Source organism: Bos indicus x Bos taurus, chromosome 12 (genome assembly GCF_003369695.1).
Source record: "Bos indicus x Bos taurus breed Angus x Brahman F1 hybrid chromosome 12, Bos_hybrid_MaternalHap_v2.0, whole genome shotgun sequence".
Lineage (NCBI taxonomy): Eukaryota > Metazoa > Chordata > Mammalia > Artiodactyla > Bovidae > Bos > Bos indicus x Bos taurus.
Genome location: NC_040087.1, coordinates 76,209,107 through 76,232,359, shown reverse-complemented (window position 1 = coordinate 76,232,359; position 23,253 = coordinate 76,209,107). Strand labels below are relative to the sequence as shown.

General features: G+C 43.1%; 1 protein-coding gene and 2 long non-coding RNA genes across 8 annotated transcripts in view; 2 read left to right on the top strand and 1 right to left on the bottom strand.

Moving 5' to 3' along the window:
- CLYBL (citrate lyase beta like) overlaps positions 1 to 23,253 on the bottom strand; it is a 237,887-nt gene that overhangs the window by 25,139 nt on the left and 189,495 nt on the right. For all 6 annotated transcript variants that reach the window (XM_027557895.1, XM_027557896.1, XM_027557894.1 and 3 more), the window contains 4 exons: positions 8,095 to 8,283; positions 4,078 to 4,179; positions 2,270 to 2,363; positions 784 to 951 (listed from right to left, as the gene is read on the bottom strand). In XM_027557895.1, coding sequence (XP_027413696.1) covers positions 784 to 951; positions 2,270 to 2,363; positions 4,078 to 4,179; positions 8,095 to 8,283 — 553 coding nt within the window. The remainder of the gene's footprint in view (positions 1 to 783; positions 952 to 2,269; positions 2,364 to 4,077; positions 4,180 to 8,094; positions 8,284 to 23,253) is intronic.
- LOC113902520 lies at positions 3,455 to 6,745 on the top strand. The gene is made up of 3 exons (XR_003513849.1): positions 3,455 to 3,546; positions 3,935 to 4,030; positions 6,659 to 6,745. It is a non-coding gene; the product is annotated as an uncharacterized LOC113902520 (long non-coding RNA).
- Positions 6,772 to 13,387, top strand: LOC113902521. Its single transcript, XR_003513850.1, has 3 exons — positions 6,772 to 6,892; positions 7,008 to 7,179; positions 10,697 to 13,387. It is a non-coding gene; the product is annotated as an uncharacterized LOC113902521 (long non-coding RNA).

Sequence of the window (23,253 nt, the reverse complement as noted above, 5' to 3'; positions counted from 1 at the left end):
ATAAAATAGATTATGGTGCTTTTTACCCACAGTTTTGTGTGTGTGTGTGTGTGTGCGCAACTGCAGACATGTTTGTGTATAGAATCCTATTGTGGTTTTTCAAAAAAGATTCTTGTTGCAAAAATACAATTTTCGGTTGCTCCTTGGGCTCCTGGGTATGAGTGAGTGGGCACACCAATCAACAGATATCTATCTGTCTGTGCTCCAGGACTGGATTTCAAGGGCCCGCTGATCTTAATGCCAGCCAACGCCCATAGGTGTCACCCGGTACGCAGACACTCACGGGGTGGTGGGAGGGAAAGGAGGGACTTGAAGTGGCAGAAAAATAAAAAGCTGTATGAATTAAAAAAACAAAGAAGATATCACTAAATGTTTTTCAGAAATAAATTAATATTTTGGATATTTGAGTACATTTTTTTTTCCTACCCATCAACTCAAATTCTTAAGGCAGTTCACTCGGAAACACTGCTATAATGGCCTTGTTCTTCCCCTCACATCAGCAAAAACTGCAGAAGAATTATTATTAAGAGAACAGAAAAAACTTGTAGGTATTATCAGGAGAAACTAAAACGAGTGTTTTGTTTTTTGACTTGCAGAGCCAAAGACAGATATGACACTTTGGCAGGTTCTTGTTCTGGATAACTTTTTCATGTTTCATATGGTGGGATAAGTATGAGTCACCCGGCTACATTAAATACACCCAGTTTCTGGTTACATTTCTATTTTTCTGGAAAGTTTGCATAATCTAGATACTGCTTTCTAGGGTATTATCGAGAATCATACCCGTAAATCCCATTGCAGCTCCTTCTCTCGACTGCCTGAGGAGCCCCTCTTCATCCCGGAAGTCGATGTACACCAGATCTATGGCCTGTAGACCGAAGGCCTTAGCTACAACAATAATCTTTTGTCGAGCGTAGAGGATATCTTGGGTTTCCTTACTACTTGTTGCACCTGAAGTGTTGACAGAGAAAGCAGATGTTAACTTTGGAAACTGGACCTAGATATATAATATTACAAACACTCAAGTGTGTAAAGACTTCTGTGTCTACCTGGGTATTTCACCCTAGCTAAAGGATGGTGCAAATAAAAAAGAAGAGAGGGTTCTGCGTAGGCAGAGTTAACTCTCACTTGTGTCTCTTAATCACGCAAGGCATCTTTTCGAGTAATTACTTGCACATGTATTAAGAGAAGGCCCCTCCCCTATCTCACCAGCTAGACACAAATGACTCAATAGGCCACAAAGGACTCCAGGTGTATTCTTTTCCTTCTTGCCATTGCTCAGAAAGTGTCACTCCAAAGTCAGCACTCACTATACAAGGTGGCCAAATAGCTATGCGTGGAAATAGTTAAGTCCCTTCGCTGAGCACGGAATTCGGGTGCTGTGGCTGCAATGCTGTGTCACAACCAAGGTTCTGAGCCAAATACGGCAGCTTTGAGGTGTGGATGGGGAGCTGGGGGAAACGAAAGGACACTGGTTTTGAGAGAGGCAGAAAGTGTCCACTGAGCTGTTGTATACACAAAAGTTTCCTGGAAAGAGTGGTATTAAAATAAGTTCCTTTCTTTCCCTCCCAGGAATGGGGGGCGAAGTGTCACTGTTTATATTTGGACCATGACACTGCCTAGGGAACGCTCCAGTTTTCAGGTCACTGGGACTGGGGTTTTGATAACGCTTTGTGGCCGAGGCCCCTTTTCTAGACACATTCACAGGCTCTAGTGATACATCTGCCCAGACCAAAGACAGTGCCCAGGGCAGGAGGAAGACCAGTGAAAACCAGCATACTATCTCAATGAGTATTTCATAACAAAGGGGCTCAGAAATATACTTTAGGGTGGATTTGAGATCTACGTTAAACATTTACATACTGCATTCAGTGTAGAAAACAACTCATTAAAGCAATGTGAAATTGCCTTAAATTCGTGTTACAAGTCTAGACAGCCCTCAGACTAATGGGAAAACAGCATGTTTAAACAACAGAAAAGTTGTTCACATAACGTACTTATTATGAACAACGTAGACGTCATATAGACCTGAACATGTCTGAGGCTACGACAAGCTTTTTATTAGTTATTTTATAAACGAATGGAAGTGTTGATGTAGGGTTCTGGAAGCAAGACAGCTATGAGGTGCCCTAAATTATCAGCAAGTGTTGCCCATGGTCATGGTTGGCAAATCGATATTGCCATGGAAATGCCCATTCTTGGAGGGGCAAAGAAAAAATATATACACACAGAAACAGCGAGAATGAGAGGAGAAACATGTCTTTGACACCTATGCTGGCTCGAAAGTCTTCTCCTCCAAAAACTACAGCATCTAGAAAAAGACCCACTCGAGGCCCGTTCTTTACTGCTTCCTCACACACTGCCTGTAAAAAAACAGAACAGAACCACACACACACACGTTAGAGAGAAGCAGCATGGTATATTTCAGTAACAGAAAGATGCAACTCCTAACACCGTTTGGCAGAAAGCTGTCCCGAAAATGCAGCCCCAATTCACCCCTTTCAAAAGTACTTAATATTGTCCCATGTAAGTTATGTTGCACATATTTGCTTTGCTTAATGGACTACATTAATATAGTTGTAAATATGTTATTAATATTGATATAATGTTCACATTTTAGTTCATCCAATCTTTAGAGAAACTTCCAAGTTCACTCATTTTGATGGTACTAGAAGTTACTTCTGTTCTTCCAAAAATTTGTTTCTGCTTTAGGAGACCCTCCAACAATAAACATAAAGCCGCAGGAGAAAAGGAAAGAATTTAAAAATCAAACTAATTGGATTATTTGCTTTGGGATCAAGATTTCTCAGTAAATGGTCTCAGGATTAAAAACAAACAATACAGAACTCTACAACTCCAGAAGAGAAAATAAAAACGCAGTAAGTCATGCAAGATATATTAATAAGCAACTTGGACATTTCTTGGTGAAAATAAAGATGAACAGCGGTCATCTTAGACACGACTGTGACTCTGGAAAGGTGGAGAGTCAGCATGCTAATATATGTGGGTGGGGAAGACATGAGGAAGGGTGAGAGCACTGCTGATCAATTTCAGGGGCTGAGAGCGCTTCTATTATGAATAAAATGGCAAATCAGTGCTTCAACTGAAATCACTGTATGAGTCTAGTTGCATCTAGGGAATCTGCATCGATTATATCCTCAGAATTCTAGGGAAGACTGGGGGAATTTGTGGTTGCTGGTGTAAACGTGCTGATGCAGCTCCCCAAGCGTCTGCACGCTGCCCCTCCTGCACGGGCCAGCAGGTCTCAAAGTTTCCTCTCCGAGCACTGGTTCACATATTACCTCCCCCGTACAGCTGGACTTTCTCTTTTTGTTTTTAGATATTTCTCCTCTCCTGCCCTCTGAGAAGGGGTGCTACAGTGATGTTTACAGGTCAGATGGAACGTGAATGAAGCATATTTTGGATAACAACTTAGATGGCCACTGATCAACAGGAAAAAGAAACAAGCTGGCTATGAATTTGTTAAGGCACATAGTTCAATGCGATCATACAACGGTGAAAAAGCTTGGCTCAGCAAATCTTCTTGTATGTACATTAGGAAGTATTTTACGTTTTAATGTGGCAAGTTGAAATAACATAGAACAAATTAGTGTGTACACTAACTCAAAAACAGTAATCTTGGCTATTAGACATTATAGTTAATGTTGCTACAAACAGGCCTGAAAATTTCCCAGTAGATGGCAATTGTCACAAAAGGATAATTGAGTTAATTCATAAGGGTGACATATGTTCATGTACACTTATTCTATAAATGAAATAATTCACAGCAAAAATTTACAGTGATTAATTAAAATTAATACCAGGAATATGTAAATATTTCATTTAAATACTTAGGACTAGGAAGTTTTTTCTTGCTACTTAGCCAGTTTCTTGTTTTCTAAGATGCTCACAACCTGGTTTTTGGTTGTTACAGATAACACATGGTGCTCAAGGTTTACTGTGCTTTATAAATCTTTCTAGAAAAATATTTTAAGCAGATGCCAAGACTGAAAACCAAAGTTCTTTTCAGGTAATAAATAAAATTCTGACTTATTAGCCATATTATGGATTTCTTACCTTAAAACTGAGCAAACCCATTGCAGTTTCCACAAAAGGGATTAAATTCATAGGTTGTTCAAGTTTTCGGTCTTTTAAGTAGAATGAAAATTTGTCGGAAAGCTAAAATTAAAAAGTGTCATAAGTGACTAGTGGGGAAAAATGTACAATCATTGAGCTCTAGAGTAGAAGTGGTATTTAAGTCTTTGACCTGAGGAAGTAATACATAAAAGAATTAAAAAAAAGAAAAGAACAGAGGAAAACAAAGTTTCCAAAAATGAAATAGTAAAACCCCAAACAGTATCTTTTTTTTTTTTTTTTCCTGAAGGAGCAATTTGAGGCCTAGGAGTTAGAGGTGGAAGGAGAGATTCTTGAGTTCAAATACTTTCCTTGAGAACATATTTACTTAAGACCTCTCGCCTCCATTCCGTTCTGTGCAAGTGGCAGGCCCCTAAAACAATGAAGGCTCGCTCTACCTGCCATTCTGGTTTCGTTTCCGACCCAGAAGGACATCAGTGTGACTGTTCAGCAGCCTTCTACGTGGAATCCATATTATTCATTATAGCGACATTACCCTTTGTTCCGAGGTTTTTCTCCATAATTTTTTAGCTTACCTAGGAAGACCTTAAAAAGGAAGTTTAATTCTTTGAAGACCAAAGCTCGCCAATTTTTTCCATGAGACCAGTTCACAGCTAGCTCTGTGCTGTCAGTGGGGTAGCCCAAATTCCAAAATCTATCATCTGGAAACATACAAAAGCTCTCACACAGATCTCCCCCCACCCCTTTCAAAGGGGGAGAAAAAAAAAACCCCACCACACTCTAAATTGTAAATCTATTATGTCCATCTAGATCTAATAAGATGTGGGGAGATAAAAACACACACATACACACACACACACACAGGTATGATAAAGATATTTTTGTAAATAACGATAAAAACATATATATCCATTTTAAATTTAAGGAATATTCAGCCATTAATGGATATCAAAGGAAAAGGGAATTTTAATCATCTCTCCATTCAGTCTCAGTTGGGTAAATCATATCTAAGAGATTTGCATAAATATAAACCATCAAAGACTTTTCATCTTCAAAGGGGGTTTCAAGACCCTATAAGCTTTGTACTGTAATCATGGCAGGTCACCACCCTGCAGGAACAGGGCTGCTATGGCAACATAAAAAAACTAATGCTTAAGGCTTAGCATAATATTCTGACTAATAGAAAGGAAACTCATTTTAAAAGCTGGCAGCCTATTTACCAGAAGCAGGATTAGAGGTGTTATTTCCCCTTTTAGCTGCCCCCTCCTTGCCTATGCAGCGTCCCTCCCCCCAACAACCACCAAAAAAAATCTAATCACTGGGATCTTTAAAAAGCTTTTGAGCAATTTGCAGTAACTTTACAATTAGGCTAAAATAAATCACAGCTTTCAGTAATGAAGAATTATTCCCAGTTGCACCCACTGCCCCTCCCTTCCTCGACACCATCATCATCACCTCCTTAGCAACTTTACAAGGGAAGGAATAACTCAACCGAAATAGCAAGGAGGAAGCGAAGGCTACAATTTCAGGGGACAAACATATAGTATTCCACGAGAATGGAAAGAAAACATAATTTATGTCACACTGAAGCTAGAAAATGGGTGATAAAATATTAGTGGTATTACCTGTGCAGCCAAAAAAAAGATTTTTTTTTCTTGTTAAAAAAAACAAAACCTTGAAACATCACTTGTCCCATTCTTGGTGATAATAATTATAACTACAAAACCTGTAAAAAACTGGGTAAATCTTTTACAACCCCTTCCCTGGTTCCTAGTGAGAAAAATCTCTAATGCCTTTTGTTTTTAAGCCAGGAGGGGCATTTAAAAATTAAATATTCTAGCCCATCCTCCTCCTCCTCCTCCTCTCCTTTCTTAAAAAATTGCATTAAGTACTAACACAAAAGGTAACTAGTGGAGAAGTTTCAATTAATTTTTTCAAAAGGAGACGATTAAATGTTTCCGGCCTGGTAAAGTGTTCATTTCAGCGAGGTGGAGGGGACTGGGGGGGTTGTGTTGGGGGGAGGGAAAGAAGGGGGAAGATCACAAAGAGATTGGGGAGGAGATGAAGTAGCCGGGCTCAGCAATTCTTTCAATTCCAGTGCACACCCAATAGTGTGCTGGAAGAATGCACCCCGTTCGGGATTTGTGGGAGAATTGTCCCGCCACAAAGGAGGCAGAGTCACGCTTGTTATAGTCCAATAAGCCGTGCCAGTCAAACAAGAACCCACACTAGCGACAAAAGGCCAGTAAGAGATTCTCACACAAAAGAAAACAAGGAAGCCCATCTTTCAGTTGTGCATCAGGCTCTGGGTTTTATGCTTCACATAAATACAAACGGAGAGCAAAAAATAAACAGCCCCAAAGACTTCTGTTAACTAGAAATCCTATTTAGATTTCGGTACTTTCCTCACAAGCCAGGGATTTAAAACAGCGCACAGAGGCTGTGGCCGAAGGCCGGGGTGAGCCCTCCCCTCTCAAATGAGGGGTAATAACGGTGATAAATAGGCATTAACTCAGAATCCAAAAGGGAACAGTGACTTCAGATTCCATTTCAATCAACCTAGGACACGTCCGGATCAGTCGGACCTGGAGGATGTGAACCTTCTCTCACCAGCACCTCCCAGCTGCTGGGGGGTGACCTGGCCCAGGAGAACTCTAGTTTGGAAAGTAAACGGGGGCCGTTGAACGCAGGTCTTCAAGAAGACGCCGCGATGAACTGTCCAACAGAAAAATAATGGCAGCTGCGTATGTCATTATGAACTTTGCAGTAGCTGCATTAAAAGAGAAGGATGAAACAGGTGAGTTTCATTTTAATAAGAGGTTTATTCAACCCAGGATGTCTGAAATATTATCAGTTCAACATGTCATCGACATTAAAAATTACTGAGATGATTTACATTCTCTTTTTTGCAGGTGGTGGGTGTGTGGGGAGGGTGCTGTGAGGTCTTCGAAGTCCCGGGTGTGTTTTACACTTACAGCACATCTCAGTCTGGACTGGCCACACTTCAAGTGCTTCCACCCACGTGTGGCAGGCAGCCACGGCACTGGAAAGCACAAAGCCGACACAGCTACGAGGGCGGAAAAGGTGAGCAGTGTCTGGGTGTCATGTCTAGGACTCAGTTGTAGCCACCACCTTAGAGGTCACCTCGGACGTGGCATCAAACCACTGTCCACACACCTTTATCACGCCTCCAGCACCTGGTGCCATGGGCCCCCCACCCCTGACTGGCACAATGGAACCGCCCTATATTCAGCAGAGATCTGTAGCATCACAGTGACCCCTAAATAAAATCTAGCCCCACCCAACCCCCCAACCCGGGTCCTGCTTTAACAATGAAAACAATCATAGTCTAATTAAGCCCATTTCAAAGTTTTCTTAAGTAATTTGACATGCCAGGGTTTTATTGGCTGAAAAGTCTGTCATGAAACAAACACACCTGTCAGCAATTTAAAAAGGATGAACTAGGGAACTGTTCAGGAAATAATATCTGTGCTAATTAAAACCACTAGTTAAAAGCTTCCTGTCTCTTCCTCCAGTTGCCCTAAGGAGTGACCTTTTCCTCTCCTCCTTTAGGTTCATTTTTTTCCTTTGCAGTTTATGTGCTTTCGCCATCCGCGATGACTTCAAATCAACCTGCCTAAGAGCCATGCACATCTCTACTCTTCCAGGTGGAGGGGTAGGGCCTAGCTGTCTCTAGTCCCGGGTAACCTGGTTTCCAGGGTTGCTCTAGAGGAAGCTGTTCTGTCTAAACCACATATCTGTGCCGGCAGCAGAAGCATCATTTCAAGTGTAGATCGTTTTCTGTTGAACACTTAGGGCAAAGCCAGGTTCTCCTTGGATGCAGGATATGGTCTTTTTGGTTCCTTTTTCTCGGTTCCATTTTCCTCTGCTCTGTGTGTGCATTTTCAAAACCTGAAGCATCCAAACCCTTCCTTTCTTGCTACTCCTTCTTAGCCGCTCCCCAGTCTTTAATTAAAGCAAAGTGTATGAGCTACTCACCCACTGGATTTCTTCAGGACCTTCGACCTTCGGGAGCATGAGGCTGGAAGGAAGGACCCGAGACTGCAGGATGGCCTCCAGGTCTTCTTCGGCCAGACCGCTGGACACCGAGTTGATCCTCACACACTTTTCAGTTGGGCCCAGGTCAAAGTCTTCAAGAGTTTTTACTATTCTCAATCTAGCTTCATCCTACAAGTGTAGATAAAATGTATCTCCTTAGCTTATGTGCCATTGAGGGGAAACACAATCAAACCATCATGAAATTCTTATGTGGGTTGAGAGTCTGAGCACCATTACAGTGCCTACTATAGCCACCAAGTAAATGATGTTTGAAATGATGGGCAAGTGATTGATTTCCAGACTTTATTCAAGTTGACTAGAGCAGAAATGAGAGCCATTGTAATGCATGCTGGTGAAACTCTAAATATTTAATAGTGGTCTCATCTTGCTCATTAGGGCTTCCCCAGTGGCTCAGCGGTACAGAAACTGCCTGCAAAACAGAAGACGCAGGAGATGTAGGTTCGATCTCTAGGTCAAGAAGATCCCCTGGAGGCGGGCATGGCAACCTACTCTAGTATTCTTGCTGGGGAAATCCCATGAACAGAGGAGCCTGGCGAGCTGTGGTCCATGGGGTCTCGAAGAGTTGGAAGTGACTGAGCATGTATGCAGGCACTTGCTCATTAGCATTACTTTTCCATTGGAAAGATAAAATAATTACTGGGTCACATTTATTGAGCACTTACTAAGCACTAGGCATGGTACTAAGTGCTCTACCTGCATTTTCTTATTTAATAAATACAAGAAACTAGATAACTTATGGACTAATGGTAGTCTTGACTGCCAGCATATTCACATTAGGGAAAAAATAAGGTTTTGTTTTTCTCTATCTATAGGCTTCATGCTTTTTATTCACTTAAAAATTATTTTGCAACTGTGTTGAATCTTGACATTCAATTAAGAAGGCACTCACAGGAAAATGACACTCCCCGCTACAAAAAAGCTCCAACTTCTTCACATGGAAGGCAATAATATCACCAAGAGGAAATCCCTTCATGAAGCGGTAGACAAATACATATTTTTTTCCCTTTGATTTGACAGGCTTTGCTCCACAGTTAAGTAAAGCTGAAAGGTTGAAGATCTGCTTCAGTATTTGAATTGTCCCCAGAAAAACAGTACAAAATTAAACATGTTATTTACTGACTTTTGAGTTGGGGGTGATGAAGGTGGGGTAGGGCCTGGGGAGAGAGGAGTGCGTTGAGGGCGTGGGGGCTGAAATCAAGAGGAAGAAAGCACTTGGGGTCATTACTTCCTGCCAATTTCAGTTTCAAAAACAAATTCCTCCCACTTGCCAACAGCCCTCAACAAATTCTCATTGTCAGAATGAACAGTTATCAAAAGTAGTTTCATTTGAGAAGGGTTTTTATGATACTAATAAAACTTTAAAGCTTCTCACTGCTGATGAATGTAGCTTGGGGGGAAAAAAAAAGTCTTAACAATATACGGGCATTTGAACAGCCATAGTTATCTAGGAAAATCACAAACCAAAGCGGAGAGAAAAAAACAATTATTTGAGCCAATACTGAGTCAAAGTCCAATCAAGGAGACCAGCCAGGACAGTAGATTTAAACCAGACGGATGTAGGTCTGCGACTGGGTGGATGCAGGGAAGACCTCCAAACGTGGTCTGAGTTAAACAGTGTGAGGAAACGCTTAGGGTTGTCAGCTCGGAAGCAGAGTCCAAGGGAGCAGTTTAAGACAGCTCTGTGGAGTCCTGATTTACTGAGATCTGACTGCTAATAATTAGGCCAGCTTAGACGAGAGCTTGTACTAGCTACCGTGGGGGAGGACGCAGCCACGGTGGCTGGGCTCTACCATGCTGTGGGCTGTTCTGCAGGGACAGAATGTTTCCACTTGCTCTACTGTGCCCTCTTGCTACGATCACTGAATAAGAAAATCCTGATGGGGAAGAGCAGAAGTCAACTCACTAGGATGGTTCCCAGGCTGTCTGTGACTGTTGGGAGAAACGACGGCTGTGTGTATTTAGATCCATGGCCTCAGAGAACCCAAGATGTGCTAATGCTCCATGAAGCCTGGTGCAGCTCTAGAACTCAGGGTGGCTCCAGCTCAGAAACGTTTCAACTTCCAGGTTTGCCAAGGGCAGGTCGGGTGTGGAAAGGGTCTCCTGAGACAGAGTGAATGGAAAATGCAAGGGAACTAACCAGAGTGTTTAGGCTGTAGTGCGTTTCACTTATTTATCGCTTTTTTTTTAACTTGTTATTTTGTATCAGGCTATAGCTGATTAACAAACACTGTTGTGATAGTCTCAGGTGAACTGCAAAGGGACTCAGCTGTATATACACGTTTCATCCATTCTCCCCTCAAACTCCCCTCCCATCCAGGCTGCCACATTGAGCAGAGTTCCCTGTGCTGCACAGTAGGTCCCTGTTGGTGATCCATTTCAAACACAGCGCTGTGTACATGTCCATCCCAAACTCCCTAACTATCCCTTCCCCCTTTCCTTCCTTCCGGCAACCATAAATTCATTCTCTAAGTCTGTGAGTTTCTTTCTGTTTTGTAAGTTTATTTGTATCGTTTCTTTTTAGATTTCACATGGACCTAGAGTGTCAAACTGAGTGAAGTGAATCAGACAGAGAGGGAGAAACATCACATGAAGTGCAAATCTGAATCATCACTGCCATCCTCCCAGTTTAATCTGCACGTGTAAGATCCCCCGCAACATCCGCTTCCTAAATCGTTAATGTTGGGGTCAAACAAAATCTGACCTCTAAGCTGTTTAGTCGTTTCACTTGGATTTGAAGGAGACTGTTTGTTCAAAGCTCATGTTCTAAACCTGTCTATAATTTTTATCTAAAGTCAGATTGCCATGGTTTCAGCACATTCTGGTTTACTTAGTAAAATTTGGCCCTTGTGAAATCGGCTGCAAATGAAGTACCCCATTCCAATTTTAGGCATAATCTGATTAGTACTTTTCATGCTATAATAATGAGCAGTGAATACTCAGCATTTTATTAAACTCTTTTTTCCCCCCCTCTTTCTGGCTCAGAATTCAAACCAAGCTCTTTCCAGTTCATCATTCTATACCTTTCCAAAAAAAGATGGTCGCTTTGGAGGTATTTTGCCACACAACACCCTTATTAACAGGCTGTTGCTTGTGACAATTTACATAAACCAAGTGTGCATCCCTCTGCTATGTATCCTAAAATATCCAACAACTTCCCTGAATTTACACCAACCAACAAGCATGTGGATTTTTTTTTTCTTTTTGGTATTTTAATGGTGAAATATGTTACTTTGCTAGCAAACACACCCATGCCATCTGTTGGGTGAGAGGAAGGCAGTTTCTAAGAACAATTAGGTTTAGTTCTGGGTGTTCAGCTAGAGAGAGCCACAGTCCACCAGTTGTGAAAAGAAAGAAATTCTGTCCGTGCTATTCTCTCTCCCTTTCTAACACGGACCTTACCTCTTGCTACCGGCTCTCTTACATCTCTTTCATCTCCATCACCTCACTCCCTTTACGCTTTCATCCTCTTTCCCTCTCTTTTTCCTGTTTGTTCCTGACCATCCTTCCAAGTTCCATCTCATTAGGGGGATTAGTAAGACTTGGCCTGGCAGACACCACCTTCTCAGAAGGGCTATATGGATGATCTGCTGAGATTACTGGGAGGTAAGTGGTCCCTGGAGAAAGGAGGAAAAGGAAATGAAGGCAAAAAAAGGCCACTAAGAAATGAAATTTTTGGCAGGCTGAGGGCCTGGGGGCAAGGGTGGAGGGGGTCTTACATTCTGTTAACAAAACAGGTCTTCCAAAATAAGGTTTAGTAGGAGCTGCATTCTAAATGTGTGAACACTACAGGACGGCCTTGGTCAGCATTTCTCAATGTAGGATAAACTCGTCCTTCTAAGACCTGACAACCTGAAAAGAGGGAATAATGAATTTAAGGCCTTGCTCAACAATTACATTAGATTTTTGCAGAGACTTAATTAGCATCGTGTGTTTGGAGTAGGTCTGATTCCAGAGGTAGGGTCTGCAAAGGTCACAGAGCAAGTTGGCACAGGTCAGAATGTTCACAGGCCCCGGGTCTAAAAGGTGATGTTACCAAAGTTCCCACATTTCAATCGATATTTCGTGCCATGGGCTGCTCAGTGCAGTGGACCAGGGGCTAATAAACTTGTCCTTATACATAAGCCGACGGATCATGTGACTCTGTCTGGGCCGGGAACCAAGGCGTGCTATGATTTCAGAGACCGGGTTCGTATCACCTGGGGAAGAGAGACACGCTCTGCTGACGTAAGAAAGCGAATAAATCAACCATCCCCGAGACCTGCAGACTCCAAAATGAAAGGAGAAAATATGCGTGCAGTTGGTTCACTTGGCACCCATTAGAGCTAATAACTAATCATCCTCACAAGTTTCGAGCTCAGAATGATCAAATCTGCAAAGAAAACAACATCCGTCCACTTTTACACTCCAGTGGAAGAGGTGGTCCCTCGCGGCAGGGCGGCACAGTCTCGCCATCTGGAGAATAAATCGAGTGTGAAGTACAGTACAGTTTGGGACCAAGCTCCGTGGCGGCAGCTCAGCAGTCAGTTCATTAGTTCCAAACTTGCAGGGATTAGAGCGGCGTCACTTCTTCTGTCGGATAGGAAGAGACAGACAGGACCCGAGGTGCAAGGAGGATGGTGACAACCAGGAGGAGCCCCTTGGGCTTCTTTATAAAACTACAAAGTATAAACACACCCAAATAAGTGTCTTAAATAATAGCATCATCACAGTTTCATAACATCTGAATTAGCACCTTTCTCTTCTCCTACCCGCCCTCCACCACCCCTTGAACCTTGTCTGTTAACCTATAGTTTGTTTTCAGAGGAAATCGCCAAGACAACCCTGAACGCAACAGGAGCAGAGGAAAAGCCATGTGGTCGAAAGGAGATTTGGGAATTAAGTAATACAGAAGGGTTCCCAGCTCCAGAGAGATGCTTAATCTGTGTGAATTTTTTAAACGAACAATTAATATTCTTATCCTACAAAAGGCAAATCACCACACCACATACCCAGAAACACTAGTGAATTGTCTTTTCTGAATTTGTCCAATTCACCTCACTTCCATTTTGTCTAATTCATCAAATGATGTCATAAGCATGGACTGGAACAAATTTGGGGCAGAAGGCCCTGATTAGCATCTATAGCTATAGATTAGCATCTATATGAAATGATTTTTTGGAAAATTTTGAGATCGATTGGTTTAAAATAAAAGGTTCTGATGCATTGTTCCATGTAAGGATGTTCTTTTCCGTGTAAGTTCTTTTTAAACATTAATATTAGAAAACAGAAGTGCCTGTGACATAAACAAGTCATCATTAGTAAATTATTGTATTTTTCTGATAAATATATCATAATCACAGAGACTGTTGTACTGACTGTATTAGAAAAAAAGACAAATTTTCATTGATTACTGCAACCTGGTAGTGTTTCTTCGGGTAAGGTGATACTGTTGAATTTTCTGGCCCATTGTTTTTCCCACATGGAAAAAAATCTTGGTTTACCCAGGTTTTTTTGTTTTGTTTTGTTGTGAGCTGAACCATGCAGAATGTGGGGTCTTAGTTCCCTGATCAGGGGTTGAACTCATGTCCCCCGTGATGGAAGCACAAAATCTTAACCACTGGACTGCCAGGGAAATCCCAAGGTTTGTCTATTTTCAAAAAAAGAAAATCTACAGCAATACTGAACATACTATAAGTTCCCTGGCACAACAGGGAAGCCTGGTGTGCTGCAGTCCACAGGATCTTGAAGAGTTTAAGTGACTGGAGTGACTGGACTGAACTGGCTTAAAATTTCATTTGTTGATAACACCAAAAGCACAGGTAACAAAAGGAAAAATAAACAAATTGAACTTCATGAAAATTTTTAGATGTTGTACATCAACAGAAGAAAATCAATTTAACAGAATAAAGACACTATCAAGAGAATAAAAAGGCAACCCATAGAATGGGAAAAGATATTTACAAATTATATATCTGATAAAAGAAGACATATTCAGAACATATATGGAACTCCTAAAACTCAACACCAAAAAACCCAAACAAGCCAATTCAAAAATAGGCAAAGGACTTGAACAGACATTTCTCCTAAGAAGATGGACAAATGGCCAATAAGCACATGAAAAGATACTCCATATCATTAATCATTCAGTTCAGTCACTCAGTCCTGTCTGACTCTTTGTGACTCCATGAATCGTGGCACGCCAGGTCTCCCTGTCCATCGCCAATTCCCGGAGTCCACCCAAACTCATGTGCATCGAGGCGGTGATGCCATCCAGCCATCTCATCCTCTGTCGTCCCCTTCTCCTCCTGCCCCCAATCCCTCCCAGCATCAGGGTCGTTTCCAGTGAGTCAGCTCTTCGCATGAGGTGGCCAAAGTATTGGAGTTTCAGCTTTAGCATCAGTCCTTCCAATGAACACCCAGGACTGATCTCCTTTAGAATGGACTGGTTGGATCTCCTTGCAGTCCAAGGGACTCTCAAGAGTCTTCTCCAAAACCACAGTTATTAATCATTTTTTTTTTTTTTGAAAGTCGATCAGTTGTGTCCGACTCTTTGAGACCCCCACAGACTATACTGTCCATGGAATTCTCCAAGCCAGAATACTGGAGTAGGTAGCCTTTCCCTTCTCTAGGGGATCTTCCCAACCCAGGGATCGAACCCAGGTCTCCCGCATTGCAGGCAGATTCTTTACCAGCTGAGCCACAAGGGAAGCCCTATTAATCATTAGGGAAATGCAAATTTAAACTACACTGAGATACCACTTCATATCCATTAGGATGGCTACTATCAAAAAACCCCCAGAAAAACACAAGTATTGGGGAGGATGTGGAGAAACTGGAACTCTAGTGCACTGCTGGTAGAAGTATAAAAAGGTACAGCTGCTACAGAAAATAATAAGGCAGTTACTAAAAAAATTAAAAATAGAATTAACATATGATGCAGCAATTTCACTTCTGGGTATACACCCCAAAGTACTGAAAGCAGATCTCCAAGAAATTATTTGTACATCCATTTTTATAGCAGCATTATTCACAATAGTTAAAATGTGGAAGCAACCCAAGAGTCTATTGACAGAAAAATGTGTGTTAGTCGCTCAGTTGTGTCTGACTCTTTTTGACCCCATGGACTGTAGCCCACCAGGCTCCTCTGTCCATGGGATTCTCCTGGCAAGTATACTGGAGTAGGTTGCCATTTCCTTCTCCAGGGGATCTTCCCAACCCAGGAATTGAACTCAGGTCTCCCTCATTGCAGGCAGATTCTTTACTGTCTAAGCCACCAGGTACTCAGACAGAAGAATGGACAAGTGAAATGTGTTTAATACATACAATGGAATGTTATTCAGTTTTATACAGGAAGGAAATTCTGACACATGCTATAAGATGGATAAACCCTGAAGACACTGAGTTGTGAAATAAGCCAGTTACAAAAGGACAACAATGTGAATGTACTTAATAATCACTTAATGGTACACTTAAAAATGGCTATGATGGGGCTTTCCAACGGTTAGGAACCTGCCTGTCAGTGCAGGGGACACGGGTTCAATCCCTGGTCCGGGAAGATCCCAGGTGCCACGAGGCAATGAAACCTGTGAGCCCCAGAGCCTGGGCTCCAAAACAGAAGCCACCACAATGAGAATCCCGTACACCGCAACTAGCAAGTAGGCCTCCCTCACTGCAACTCGAGAAAGCCCTCATCCAGCAACAAAGACTCAGAAGAGCCAATAAATAATAAATATTTTTTAAAAAGAAACACATGGTTTAAAAAATGAGTATGATGCTGAATTTTAAGCAATGTGTACTTTATCACAATAAAAAAATGAGGAAAATGTTCATTTACTGATTTCATCCCACAAGTTATTACATTCTAGGCACTCTGCTCTGAAACTGTAGCTTTCAGTACAGCAAAGTTTCTGATGTGTTTTTTATGAGAGATTCTTTAAAACAGGTTCCAAAATGGAAGCCAAATCAGCTTCCATTCAAAGGACTGAAAAGGCTCAGGATGTGTATGAGGGCGTACTTTGGCATACAAGTAGCTCTTTAGGTCTCTGTTTTTAATTCTTCTGGGTATATACCTAGGAGTTGAATTGCTGGACCATTTAGTAATTTTACATTTAACTTTTTGAAGAACTGCCGAACTGTTTTCCATAGTGGCTGTACATTTTACATTCTCATCAGCAATGTAGCAGCGTTCCAAATTTTTCCACACCCTTGCCAACACTTATTTTTCATTTTGTATGTTTTTGATAATAGCCATTCCTGTGGGTGTAATAAGGTATCTCACTGTGGTTTTGATTTGCATTTCTCGAATGATTAATGATACTGAGCATCTTTTAATGTGTTTACTGGCCATCAGTACACGGATCTCCCTTGACTTATGATGGAGTCACGTCCCGATAAACCCATTGCAAGCTGAAAATATTATCAGTTGAAAATGCATTTAATACACCTAACCTACCGAACATCAAAGGTCAGCCTAGCCTGTCTTAAACGTGCTCTGAACACTTAAATTAGCCTACAATGGGGCAAAACCATCTAAACATGAATATCTCATGTAATTTACTGACTACAGTCCTTAAAAGTGAAAAACTGAATGGCTGTCTGGGTAGAGAAGGGTTGCAACTGTATCGATGGTCGACCTCAAGACCACTTTGCTGACTGGGAGCTGTGCTTCACTGTCACTGCCCAGGATCACAAGAGAAGATCAGATCACGTAACACTTGACCAGGGGAAGATCAAAATTCAATATTCAGACTATGGTTTTCATTGAATGTGTATTGCTTTCCCACCAGGTGGACCACTGTAAGTCAAGTACCATCTATACCTTCTTTGTAGAAATATCTAGTCTTAAATTTTTAAAAATGGGTTGTCTTTTGATTGTCAGATTATAAATGTTTATATATCCTAGATAGTAAATCCATATCAGATATCTATGATTCACAAATATTTCCTCCCCTTCTGTAGGCTGTCATTTCACTTTCCTGACGGTGTCTTATAATGCACAAAAGTTAATTTTGCTGAAGTCCAATTCATCTGTTTTTTTCTTTGGTAGCTTGTACGTCTGTGATCATTTTGTGATCATTACCTAAGCCAAGGTTACGGAGATTTACACCTATGTCTTCTTCTAATAGTCTTACAGTTTTTACTTTAACATTTAGTTTTGATATACTTTCAGTCTACACATTTGTATTCAGTGTGAGGTAGGGAGGCTTGTGATAGTTTTATTTTGTGGTTTCAGTCCTCATCGTTCAATAAAATACAATGAAAATTCCTTGGAAAGAAAAAACTCAGGTGGAAAGAAGGCGCTTACTCCCCTGGGACTCTTCGCTCAGCTCTGCCCTCGCCCCTGACTGGAGAGGGGCTGGTGTTTGGCCTTCCCGTTCCCAAGGCCCTGTCCATTCCACATCACCATTCTGCTAGCTCTTCCTCTTTCACTTTGCCCTTTCCCCACCTGATAGCTCAGTTGGGAAAGAATCCGCCTGCAATGTGGGAGACCCCAGTTCAAGTCCTGGGTCAGGAAGAGGGAGACCTGGGTTCAATCCCTGGGTTGGGAAGAAACCCTGGAAAAGGGAAAGGCTACCCACTTGAGTATTCTGGCCTGGAGAATTCCATGGGCCGTATAGTCCATGGGGTTGCAGAGTCAGACACGACTGAGTGACTCTCACTTTCACTTCACTTACACTTTTCCCCACCTGCTCCGAGTGGATTTTCCTCAACTCTACATGACAGGCCTCGTGTGTGCGTGTGTGTTTCTGAGGACCTTGCCAGACTGCCCCATGAGCCTCTGAGGGACCTCAAACCCACACCCATAGGGAAATGTCAAGCTAGTACTGAGAAGGTGTCCTGCATGGGCAGAGCTGTGTTTTTAACGTTTCTTATTAACTTTGAGATTTAATAGTGAGGCTTTGAGGTACACTTTACACACAACACTCTGAAAAAACAAAGTATTTGCTTACTAAAGGCTGGCATAGCCTTTCTCAATGTCAAGAACAGCGACCACACTCATGTGACTGGAGCTCTGGAATCTGCAAGTTCACAGCTCTCTCCACTCATTATTTGCTTTGTTCTCACTCACTGCTTGTTCTTAGCCTCAGAAGGGCTGTGGTATTTCTGTGTTCCAGCTGTGCAGCAGGGCACAGGGAGCCATGAGATTTGTTCCAAGTGGACTATTGGAGGGAGGAGGGAGGAACGGGGGCTGTGACTGCTCTCTCCCGGGGGTGAGGGGGTGCTGGGCAGCGGCCACGTCTCCACGATGGGAAGGATCCGGAGGGCAACTCTACAATGTCTCACACGTGAGGTGTTTTATGTACTGAAGACCAAGCTTCTAGATACTTGAAAACATTCCAGTTCAGTTCAGTCGCTCAGTCCTGTCCAACTCTTTGAGACCCCATGAACTGCAGCACACCAGGCCTCCCTGTTCATCACCAACTCCCGGAGCATGCTCAAACTCATCTCCATGGAGTCAGTGATGCCATGAAAACATTTAGATAACTGATAGGGTTTGTCCTTTTTAAAAAATGACTGCTTGTGATTCTGAAAAGAACATTTCCTGAATATGATTCTCACATTTCGACCCAATGTCCATGATCTGGAGCAATTAAAATTTCTTAACAAGTAGGATAGGAATCAGTCAAATGTTATCCACCATGCTGTGGACAAGCGTGGAGGAAGGCAAAAGACACATGTCACTTTATACACGCATGCTAAGTTGCTTCAGTCATGTCTGTTCTGTGACCCTATGGACTGTAGCCCGCCAGGCTCTTTTGTCCATGGGACTCTACAGGCAAGAATACTGGAGTAGGTTGCCATGCCCTCCTCCAGGGGATCTTCCTGACCCAGGGATCAAACCTGCGTCTCTTTCGTCTAACCTTCTTTGGCAGGCGGCTTTTTTACCACTAATACCACCTGGGAAGCAAGTCACTTTATACTGACATGTAAATCAATGCAGGAAGGTATCACCCAGTGGCAGGGTCACAAGGCCCATAGGATGAGAAGTGAAATAACAGTTCGAGTCAGTGGCACAGACATTAGGATGTGGGACTCAGAGGCAGGAGGGGACACTGTGGGCTGAGAGCAGAGGCGGGGCAGTTAAGGGTTTCTGCAGGTGCAGAGGAGAAGGGATGACCCAGCAGAGAGCTGGCAAAGGGCAAAGGGCAGAGGCAGGAAGAGTGAGTGCATAAAAGGGCGGATGATCAGTACCTGTGACCTTAGGAGGGGAGGGTCCGTGCCAGGAGACGGACAAAAAGCCAGGAGATTCCCAAGCCGGCAGAGGAGAGCCCAGGATTCAGGAGGCCCTGTTCCACCGGGGGAGGAAAGGGTGATGGGGTGGGTGGGACAAGGGTCACAATTCAGGGGTGACTTCCCTGGTGGTCCAGTGGTGAGGACTCCAAGCTTTCCGCTGCAGGGGGCACAGGTTCCATCCCCGATCTGAGAACTAACATCCCCACGTGCCGTGTGGTGGAGCCAAAGTAATAATTATAATAATAATCATGGCAGTTCAGTTCTGCTTCCACAGCAGAAGCTGTCCGGTGCTCAAGCCTGGACTGCGAGAAGGTCCACCCTGCAGCCCCTGAGCACTAAGACAAGGATCCTGCTTGAGGCCGCCCTGCGCATGCTCGGTTTAGGGGGTGGGGGCACGCGCTTCCAGGGAGAGAGGGTCTCGGGTCCCAGAGCCACTGTTTTTGCCTTCGGAATGGGCGTTTGTACACATTCTGGGATCTGAGTGAGGGGTGTCACAGTACCTTGAGAGCCCTTGAAAGCGAAATGGAAAGTACACGTGGGGCGGGAGGGCCAGCCCGCCGCCCTCCCCGCCCCTTCTAATTGGTCTCTCCCCACCTGGCCTCTGTCGGAGAAGGTGGCCTCCTGCCCACCTTGTGCAAAGCACAGCCCCAAGCAAAGCTGCCCTCTCCCTCTCAAGGGACTCTGTTTGTGTTGGGTTGGAAGAGGTAATTAACTGTTTTGGTTTAAAAGCCCTCCTGCTGGGCTGCAGTCTGCGTGGGAGAATAAAAGTAAACAAGTGAAAGGAGAGCGTGTCATCAAAGGACTCTGCCCTTACCTGGCTTCCTTATAAGGATGAATCCGGTGCTGCCTGCCACAGGTGTCACGGATTCCCCACACAGGCCAGGGCCGCGGGTCTTACATTCTTTTTTTTTTTAACAATAAATTGAGAGCGATCGGTTCATAGTTTAATGAGGCAGCCTTGCCGTGGTTCCACATACGCACCAGGTAACAGCCATGTCACCTGAATCCTGGCCTGAGCAGTTTTACTGTGATGCCAACATATTCTGGCCGATGACTTCCTTTACCTCTCAAGCCAACAGTGAGATCCATGGTTAGAAAGGGATCCAAACGGTCTTAATGTAAATATCAAGAAACAGTTTTCTTACGGTCCTGATGAACCTATCTGTAGGGCAGGAGTAGAGACGCAGAGGAAGAGAACAAATTTGTGGACATGGTGCGGAAGGAGAGGGTGGGACAAACTGAGAGAGTAGCGCTGACATATATACCCTACCATGTGTAAAGTAGATGGCCAGTGGGAAGCTGCTGTGTTGCACAGAGTTCAGCTCCACGCTCTGTGATGATCTAGAGGTGTGGGAGGGAGGGGAGGGAGGCAGGCTTGTGAGAGAGGGGGTGTATGTAATACAGAAGTTGATTCACTCTGCTGTGCTGCAGAAACTAACACAGCATCGTAAAGTGACTATGCTAGTTTAGTCGCTCAGTCATGTCCTTCTCTTGAGACCACATGGGCTGTAGCCTGCCAGACTCCTCTGTCCATGGGATTCTCCAGGCAAGAATACTGGAGTGGGTTACTGTTTCCTTCTCCAGGGGATCTTCCTGACCCAGGGATCAAACCCAGATCTCCTGCATTGCGGGCAGAGTCGTTACAACTGAGCTAGAAGGGAAGCATACTCCAATTTAAAAAAAGATTTTAAAAAAGGATAGAGAGTCCAGAAAAACACGCACCACACCCAAACAAATATAGTCAACTGAACTTTGACAAAGGAGAAAAGATAACTCAGTGAAGAATGCTTAATCTTTTTTAAAAAACAAAGAACAGTTTTTTCTTATAAGCCAATGCTTCTTCATTTATGGGGCTTCCCTGATGGCTCAGTCGGTGAAAAATCTGCCTGCAATGCAGGAGACCAGGGTTCGATCCTTAGGTCGGGAGGATACTCTGGAGAAGGAAACGGCAACCACTCTAGTATTCTTGCCTAGGAAATCCCAAAGACAGAGGAGCCTGGTGGGCTATAGTCCATGGGGTCGCAAGAGTCGGACACGACTTAGTGACTCAACTTCAACTTCTTCAACTTTCTTTAATTAATTATATGGAAGAAAACATTCATTTCCCTGCCCATCACCAAATTTTGGAGGCAGGTGGGGCTTTTTCTCTGTGAGGCTGCACTAAGGCAGGTTAGGATGGAGCTTGGCTGCAAAACTGCCTGAGTCAGTGCCAAGTCCTTCAATATCACTTTGCTAAGGTGCTGACACGAAGGATCTTGTCTCCATAAGTAGGAAGTTATAAAAGCTTACAGACAGAAGTATAAATGTCTAATGATAAGGTACAAACAACCGTGCAATTAAACAGACTAAGCTAATGGGAATTTGAGCTGGCTATGGGTTCAAGGTCTTGACTCCTATTCTGGGCAGAAAGCTCTACCCCCGTGGCAGAAGAGCATCCCAAACAGGATTCTTTCCATTCCTTAGTGTTAATTAATCCTCCTGGCAACTATGAATGAAGAAATCAAGTAACTGAATAAGCTCTGGGATGGCAGAAACAGAATGTAAAGAAGTATTCCATGCAGTACGTTAAACTCACTATTCTCACAAACCGCTTTTAAGGTAGTGAGGCTTCACGGCTAAAAGGAATTTTAAAACTCCCCACACAATATTACCCATTGGTTCTACCTTTGTTTCTTTTGATTTCTGTTGCTCAAATGTATACTCGCAACCTCATTTTTAGTAGCCGATCATTTATTTTTCATGGCTTGTTATTGTTGCTTGTCTCGCTTCCTAGTTATTTCCCAAAGAAAGTGGTAATTCAGAAAGAGTTTTTTTCTTTTGGGTAGCAGATGTAAAAGTATTATATTTTAAAGGGTAGAACTTTTCCATCTTATTCCTTATACATTTTATTTTATTCTAAAATCAATGAGGAAGGGAATTCTCTGGCAGTCCAGTGGTTAGGACTCTGCATTTTCACTGATGGGGCCTGAGTTCAATCCCTGGTTCGGGAACTAAGATTCCAAAAGTTGTGAGGCACAGCCAAAAAGAGAGAAATCAGCAAGGAAAGAAAAAGAAAAGAAAAATACAGTGTGCAAACTGAAAGAATGGAGGGTGATGATAGCCATCAGAAGATTCTATTGTTATTTCTATAATTTTGTTTTTATTATTTTGCCACACTGTGGGGCATGCGGGATCTTAGTTTGCCCACCAGGGATTGAAGGCGTACCTCCTCCAGTGGAAGTGCAGATTCTTAACCACTGGACCACCAGGGAAGTTCCAGAATATTCTATTTTTCAAAAGGCAGATTCTGCCCTATGAAAACTAAGCTTTGGTTACAGTGAAGAACCCTTCTTCAAGGACCAGGCTGCATGGAGGTTTCTCTCTGCTGACTTTACTCCACAAAATGGAAACCATGGAGAGAGTGGCAAAGCCCAGCGTCATCTTCCCTAGCTCACGGACACTAGATCTTCTATAATTAAATGTTTTCCTTGAGAAAATGCTAATAAAACAATGCAATGGCTGGCATTGCCACACTTGGTTTTCATTGCGTTTTACACCTTTTCCTCTTGCCAGCTCTTCACGTTGACTTTCATTCCTTCACTGGTGCCAGGCAGGCTCACTGTGGAACCACTTGGGTTTTCTTCCCTCTTTCTGCACCCGGTGAATTTTCATAAAGCATTTAACGTGAGAACAAGCAGGTTAATCTGCCGTGCCGGTGAGCCAGGCTCTCGGAAGGCCCCCTGCAACACTGCCATGTCTTGGCGTCAGAGTCAGAGGCCTGGGTCCCAGTGGTGGGGACGCTTGCCAGAGCCTTCTCTGTGCAGACACCAGGTGTGATTTAGCATAACAGATTGTGTGGACGCTCAGAGGCTCCTGTAACCCGTG